This window comes from Armigeres subalbatus, chromosome 2, assembly GCF_024139115.2.
Source record: "Armigeres subalbatus isolate Guangzhou_Male chromosome 2, GZ_Asu_2, whole genome shotgun sequence".
In the NCBI taxonomy this organism is placed as follows: Eukaryota; Metazoa; Arthropoda; class Insecta; order Diptera; family Culicidae; genus Armigeres; species Armigeres subalbatus.
Window position 1 is genome coordinate 299,070,738 of NC_085140.1, and position 8,082 is coordinate 299,078,819.

At 35.2% G+C, this 8,082-nt stretch overlaps 1 protein-coding gene across 1 annotated transcript; it reads left to right on the forward strand.

Moving 5' to 3' along the window:
• The first annotated feature begins 2,046 nt into the window (after positions 1–2,046).
• LOC134216605 (uncharacterized) lies at positions 2,047–2,775 on the forward strand. Its single transcript, XM_062695471.1, has 3 exons — positions 2,047–2,137; positions 2,354–2,567; positions 2,635–2,775. The coding sequence occupies exons 2-3, from the start codon at positions 2,355–2,357 to the stop codon at positions 2,725–2,727; spliced, it is 306 nt and encodes a 101-aa protein (XP_062551455.1). The 5' UTR covers positions 2,047–2,137; position 2,354; the 3' UTR covers positions 2,728–2,775.
• Positions 2,776–8,082: the final 5,307 nt, after the last annotated feature.

Sequence of the window (8,082 nt, forward strand, 5' to 3'; positions counted from 1 at the left end):
ATAACTATTGTTGTTAAAGCTTTCGGAGGTTATATACATGTCGACAATATGTGGAAACATTTGAAAGGTTTCCCCAACATATTTAATTACAACTGGAAGCGGAACATTCAGACTTCAACGTCTTTCATATTCTTTCCCTAGTCACACTGGTGATCTAATTTGGATGAGCGATATCTATCCGGTGATAAAATAAACCTTTTATGGATCGACCTAGATATTTGTGAAATATGTTACAGATAAAGAGTAGGACCGAATCGTTCTTTTCTTCTTGGAATAACCCCGCTGAATCTTCACTAAAAGTTATGAACGATAAATTGCCGATTTGTCAACAATCGTGCAGAACATACTTCTTATAGAATAAACTTGCAGCGAGCACTCAATCCAAAATGCTTGTATTTCCTGATATTATTTATATGATTACGGATTCGTTTCCTCCTTTTTACCCTGAAATAATAAATAAGTTATCCAGTTTTAGATACCATGAAAGCCATTTTTTAAAAACCAATCCTGTTTTCAACGGTCCATTATGTTTTGACTTACCAAACATTTATCAAATCGCCTTGGCAACTATGATGAAGTCAAGGATGAAGTAATAGTTGCTTAGTTTTTTTTATAGAGCAAGGTGATTTCAGATGGGGGTATGATAATTTCTATGCTAGTACTGCATGAGCGCAAAAAAACTGGGCAGTTGTATGGGACATGAACGTCTTAATTAGTCTTTGATTGCACGTTAAAGTTAATTTCAGCAGAAAGATGATAATCGAAAAAATCTCCACGTGAAACCATACGGAGAAATTTTTAAAACTCTTCTCAAAAATTCTAAAAGCAATTTAATTAAAAACGGTAAGTAGTACGGGGTTGGACTTGAAGGGAATTCCCTTCTACTTTATAATAAACACAATATTTCTATTCGAAATTTTATTTTCTAATATTACACAAACACAGCATAAGAAAAGTCCAACCCTGGTCTAATGTTCGAATTTGCACTGTAAACCCGGCATTACTCATTAAAGAGTATAATGGACTAGCAACCCTATAAACAGAGACCGGCGGAGTGAAAAGCTGTCGGATTGGCAACGTATGAAAATGCATGAAATCGCGAAAATAATACTGGCAGCACTTGAACTTTTTGCTTGCTTCTTATGGATGCAAAAAGTAAACAAGTCGAATTGGAACCGCTTTTGACGGTTCGATTGGAAACAAGATGGCGTCTTCGCCGATCTCTTATTCTAGTATTTCTATAATGGACCCATTTTTTGACGATATATGAAACTGTCAAAATAATGGGTATTTTAAAAATTTGGATAGTGGGTAATTTGTGTCCACTTTCAAGTTCAATAATTCTACCCATTAATGGGTGAAAAAATAGTTGTTTGCGACAAATCTACATAAGACTGCCGACATGAAAAGTTGACTAAAGTTAAAAGTGAGAATTATTTTAGTTTTATTTGGTTTGTATGTTTTAATATAATTTTTCTATCTATTGCAGCAAATGGATTTTTTCAATCTTCGCGGACAACTGATTGTCGGAAAAGCATTAGGTTGGAGGAAAAATGTCGATGGATGAGTTCGATTGAAAATAATCGCTGGCCCGCTAAATCCCCGTGAAAAATATGCGACGGTTCCGAGAAATGCCGGAAGCATTGAAAGAGGAGGGTTATTTTCATTAACGAAATGTGCCAGCTGAATTTGTGAAGAAAGAATGCTCTCGTGGTGTATGATACTGTCATATAAAGATGTGGATTATTTATTATTGGTGAAATAAAATGATTTTATTTAATGCAAATATTCGGCAAATGTTTAATTGATTGAATTACAAATGAATTTAATTTTATTATTAGTAATTTTTAAACTGATAAAGAGTGAATTTTACCCATTGTCAACAAAAAACTTTTTCTGATAATGGGTGAAATTTACTCGTTTTTTGACGTACAGGCCGTTTACCCATTAATGAGTAAACGCTGTTTACTCTTTTAATGAGTTGAACTATTTAACTTCATAATGGGTACTTTTTTACCCATTAAAGAGTACTTTGCCGGCACAGTGTGGTCTAATTTTTAATTTTTGTCAAAAGATTGTTGTCATCTGATTGTCATCCGTATTTACTTCAAAAGTGCAGATTACGTGAAATTTTAAGGTTTGATTATTCTAAAATTCTTGCTTTATATTAGTTTAAACTAATGTATATATCAATTTATTCTTATGTTGGTTAATTTCCCGAAACTATGGACAAAAATAATGCATCGAAAACTTAATACTCCAACGATATATCGTACATCTTCGGTGTTACATCACCGCTTGTTTGTGAGTTGAAAACATCATCTCACGCTCGTGCCCTGCCGTTCACTTTCAGGATGTCTCTGGGACCGTTCTTGCGTTCTCCGATCACGGATTTGACCGCCTCGATTGTCAACTACCAGCAGTACGACAAATGCGGCGAGCTCGAAATGGCATCGATCGACTGTCTGGAAGCTTACGGGACGATCAGGGGAGCGGAAAAATGTGCTGATATTTTGAGCGATTTCAAAGAATGCGCCACTATGCATGTGCAGATGAAGCGCTTCCAGGTAAGAGGAATTTCAGCCAAGGGCACACAGCAGAGTAGGTATCATTCTGAATTGTTTATCGTTGCAGGCAATGCGTTTGGAGAGACATCGTCAGGGTCTGCTTGGGGATAGGAAATCCAGTGAATACTATGCCAAACCTCCACGCATTGATGCTTATTAGTTTGAATTATAGAAGTTTTGATGGATGAATAAACTATACATCATCGTATTACAGCGTCCTTGTCAATGAATCAACCTTATAATAAAAGAGTGGTATGACCGGTTCAGATTTTTGAATCTGTTAAAATTTATTTAATAAGTTTTATCGGAGACGAGCCAGCCTCGGGCTGAAAGTCTCCTTAATAAAGATACAAAAAAAAAAAGATAAGTTTTATACAGCCACTGAATTCAATTTGATTAAATATTATTTGAGAGGAGAGTAAATTTCAGAGTTTATTCAATGTTTTTTTTGTGAAAACTCAAATATGAATTTTGTTGCTACCTAGATTCGAACTCCTGATCTCCTGATTCAATGGCCGCTGCTCTGTCATCATGTCGGTATTTGGACATTAACAGAAGAAAATCTTTGTTTAATTAGTAAATTATTCTGATTGGCGTTACATCCCCCCTGGAACATTGTCGCCTCGCAGTTTAGTGTTCATTCAGCACTTCCACCACATAACATATAGAGGCATCTTTGCCGTGGAATGTGATCTTCCATGATATTGAAACGCTAGCGAACCTAGACTTCCACCAAGCTTTACTGAACGCGCATAAGACAGAGCAGCATCGCATACTTTTCTGCTTCATTCTTTCGCCTTGGATATACGAGAGTATCGTTCGTCAATTGTTGATACACTAATAGCCTACATTGAAAATTGCAGTTCGTTCTATGATGCTTGTCTGTGTTGTGCTTCCACAGTTATTACCTGCAAGGTTTCTAAGTCAAATTACCATTTTTGCATTCGTATATGGGTCATTCCGCGCCAAGTGACCGAGAAAAAGTGAAAACTTGCAGGTGAATACTATGAATTCCAACCAAAATAGGTGTATCTACTTACTTTGGGCCTACATTTCGAAAAAAACATTTGATCCGACCGTTTGAGCCGCCCCTCCGGCCAAACACTCCTCCCCGTTTTTGAAGATTTTTAAAAACATGCCATTTTCAATAATCGATATCTCCGCCCCTGATGAAGCTACAAAAAACGTTAGTACCAGTTTTCCGCTTGAAATTTTGTGAAGATTTTACAAAAAATATTTTAGATGCAAAGCAGTGTTGCCAACTACATTATTTTCATTAAAAAAATAAAAAATAGCATTTTTCTCAAAATACGCATAATTTTTTTTTTGATTTCTCGGCGGATTTGAGTTTATCAGGCAATTTCCTGTCAGGAACACTTACCGTTACAAAGTAAAATGAGCAGTTGCTGAGTTATGACGGTTTTAGTTAGGCATAATCGAAGGTTTTCATTCAGCATATCGTTCAATTCGTTCTGTAAAGGTAAACAACTATGATAATGTAGTTTTTTTTAGTTTTATTCGAATAATTTACAAAACAAAACATATTTTTGCAGCCCATAATGCTTTTGAGGCCAGTGATGCCAGATTTCCACTGAATATGTTTTAAGGGTTTAAAGTTATTTTTGCAATTCCTGATCATAATATCTGGTTTACAGTTCGTCTTTGATTGATAAAACGGCCTACTTTTCCATACCAACGCCATTATTTAATAACCATTATGCAACTCAAATGGGTTGCATAAATTTCATTATAGCATTCATTTTGGGTGCTGTAATGAAAAACCAACATTAGGACAGTAGTTACATGACTACAGTTTACTCAATTAGCTCTGCTGGTGGGCTACAAAGATTCAGTTTCAATAGATCTTTAAACGAGGGAAATGCTTTGATTCTATTAACTTCAAGTTTCAAGAGAGAACAAGTTTTGCTCCCGTAAACATCAGTTTGAAGTACTCGTGGATTACACATACACATACTGTATGAGTGCCTGCTGCTCCTGCTACAACGCATTCGGGCGGCCGATGTTCGGCGAATTTGATAAATCCAATTTTGTAACAAAAAAAATCCTTGAAGAGGGCATATATTTCAGTCAGATTCGCTAGAACCAAACGCTTCTGCTTCTGCACCCGTTTTCCTCCTTCACGCACGCTTTTGTACTCTTTTCTTTCTGAATTTTTTGTACGTTTTCTTGTTGGAGGAGATTACCCCTCTTAAGATTGGGGCAGCACAAAATACCTTTTGTGTCAACGCATTTTTTCATGTTCCTTACTAAGCGTTCTGAACACTGAAATTCGTCTGAAGATAATAAAATTTTGATAATTATGTCAGAACATAAATTTATAATCAATAAGGGGTGGCCCATAAACCACGCTACATTTTCGAACCCCATCTTCTTTAATTCCTTAGTACAGAGGTTCCCAAATTTTTGGATATGCTAGGTGGGTCTAGCAGAATCCAATATTGTTTGCGACCCACAAGGTGCAAAATGAATTGATTTTTAGAAATTTAACAAAAAGTGAGTTATATTGAGCGAATCATAATAAATTACTTTATATTCCTTCATTGATTGGATTTGGATTGGTTTTAGATTGGATTGGATTTAGATTTGGATTGAATTTCAAACGATTTTGATTAGTTTTGTATTGGATTGAATTTGGATAGGGTTTGGATCAGCTTTGGATTGGATTAGATTTATATCTGAATTGGATCAGATTTTGATTGGATTTAGATTGGATCAGATTTAGATTGAATTTGGATCTGATTTGAATTGGATTTCTATATGATTTTACTGGATTCTGGTTTGCTTTGGTTTGAATTTGGTTTAGATACGGATTGGATTTTGAACAGATTTTTCAATTGAATTTATATTGCTTTTGGATTGGACATGGATTTTGACTACCAGCACAGTTTTGCATTCATATTTTCACCTGTTTTGGATACCTAAAGAGGGCTATTTACCTCTAAAAATTTGTATACATTTATAGGAGGTATACATTTTTAGGACAAAAAAGGGACTCAAGTATGAATCAAGAGTTGTCTTTCGCGGCACATCAATGATTATCCCGCGACTGCCCTGGGGGTCGATAAGTGTTTTCAACAGGAAATTGCCTGATAAACTCATATCCGCTGAGAAATTAAAAAATAAATTATGCGTATTTTGATAAAAATGCTATTTTTATTATTTTTTTTAGAAAAATAATGTTGTTGGCAACACTGCTTTGCATCTGAAATATTTTTTGTAAAATCTTCACAAAATTTCAAGCAGAAAATTGGTGCTAACGGTTTTTGTAGCTTCATCAGGGGCGGAGATATCGATTATTGAAAATGGCATGTTCTTAAAAATCTTCAAAAACAGGGAGGAGTGTTTGGTCGGAGGGGCGGCTCAAACGGTCGGATCAAATGCTTTTTCGAAATATGGGCCCAAAGTAAGTAAATACACCTGATTTGGTTAGAATTCATAGTATTCACCTGCAAGTTTTCACTTTTTCTCGGTCACTTGGCGCGGAATGACCCAAATAAGATTTACTAAAGCTGCCATATCTCAGCAACGGCGCATTTTACTTTGTATCGATAAGTGTTTCCGACTGGAAAAAGTCTGTTAAGCTCGAATCCGTTGAGAAATCGAAGAAAAAAATATACGTATTTTTCGAAAAATGCTTTTTTATTATTTTGTGAGAAAAATAATATAGTTGGCAACACTGCTCAGCATTTAAAGGATTTTTTCTTAAAACTTCATCAAATTTCAAGCGGAAAACTGGTATTAAAGATTCTTGTAGCTTTATCGGGGGCTAAGATATCGATATTTGAAAAAAGCATGTTTTTAAAAATCTCCAAAAACAGGGAGGGGTTTTGGTCGAAGGGGCGGTTTAATCACCATGGTCATATGGTTATTCAAAATAATGGACCAAAATTAATATGTGGTAGGTATTTTTCATTATTTTTAAATAGGTTAATTGCACGTGCTCGGTCACTTGGCGCGGAATGACCCATATCATGAGCAGGGATTGAATCCAAAAGAGAATTAAAAAGTCTCTCACTTATCGTCTCTGTATACATACATATACAATATGTAGCATACCATGAGAGACTTTTGAACGTTGACTGCCCTCAGTTCTTCTTCAAGTACAAAAAGCCATTATGTACGCGGCCTTCCACGAAGCCTACGATCTCATCCGGGTTCTCTACTAAATATTATCTTCGCTTGACGTTCTTCCGACATACGAACAACGTGACCAGCCCACCGCTATAAACATTTCTTCAACATAACAGGGCTGGTAGCGATGAATGCTTTTCAAAATAGTGACTTTAGTGACCAACGATGACGAAAAAAGTGACTAAATAGTGACTTTCTATTGCAGAAAAAGTGACCAAATAGTGACTTTTGTATGAAGTTTTGAACCGGGTATAGAGCTACAAGTTGATTGCAAAGTAGTGTTTTATTTTTGAAATCATTATATAGAATGCTATCACATATCAAGTAAAAGCAAAAACAACAAAAGCATGAGGATTACTGCTACTGGGAGGAAGAAGCTGGAAGCAAGAGGCCAGTGACTAGGACACTCTCATAAGTACCACGGAGTTGGATATTGTGGATGGTATTCGTTGGATCCGTCAGAAGCTAACAATGCATAGTTACATACCTCATATTAAGAAACACACCATGAGAAGGTATCTCTCCGGCGTCACGGTTAGTGAGTTACAAGTTGTGTCACAAAATTATATTGATAATTACACCAACATTTGTTGTTTAATATGAGCTCGAAGTTTCTGTAGAACAGCCAACGAGCGATATAACATGATCTAATTGATTCCTAGACGGTGAACTATTTGGACTCACAAAGCTTATAAATCTTTGGTAGGACCATTTGTTTAAAAAATATAAAATAATTCAAATAATGAAGAAATTTTAAAAACACGATTTTTCCTGTTACTGAACTTTATGGTCTGGGTTTCATGACCGTGCGGTTAGCGACGTCAATCGTCTAGACGCATGTGCTTTAGAGTGTGGGTTCGATTCTTGGCCCGGTAAGGAGGAAACTTTTCATGATCGAAAAATTATCCACTGGTCCATTGGGTGTTCTGTCCGTTGTCTCATTCTAGGTGTTAAGTGTTCAGTCTGTACGACCTCTTTTACAAGACGGTGTTCCTGTGTTTTTTTATAAGCTATGGTTTAATAATAAATTTAAATGATTTATTTTTTTTGAAGATTTTGAACCCGACGTAGTATTTTGAGAAAAATTTTGAAAATCCAATAAAACGATAATATTCTATTAGAAATCCAGAAATTCTAATAAACTTTAATTTCTCAATGGCAGACTTTAGTGGGTGGCCAAATAATTTTGAATTAAAAAAAATCTTTTAAATCTATAAATTATTTTTTTGTTTGATTTCAGATTTTGAAAAAATCCGACTAATTCATTCACCTTTACACTAGTTTTTGGTTATCTTTTCTTAATTTTTAATAAAAATAATCTTTTTGTAAGAATATGATATTTCTGAAAAAAAAAACAATCATA

Excerpts from the sequence above, each read along its gene's own strand:
- LOC134216605 (XM_062695471.1), top strand. The coding sequence starts at position 2,355 with ATGTCTCTGGGACCGTTCTTGCGTTCTCCGATCACGGATTTGACCGCC. Across the intron at positions 2,568-2,634 it reads TGCAGATGAAGCGCTTCCAG|GCAATGCGTTTGGAGAGACA; the intron begins GTAAGAGGAATT and ends TTATCGTTGCAG.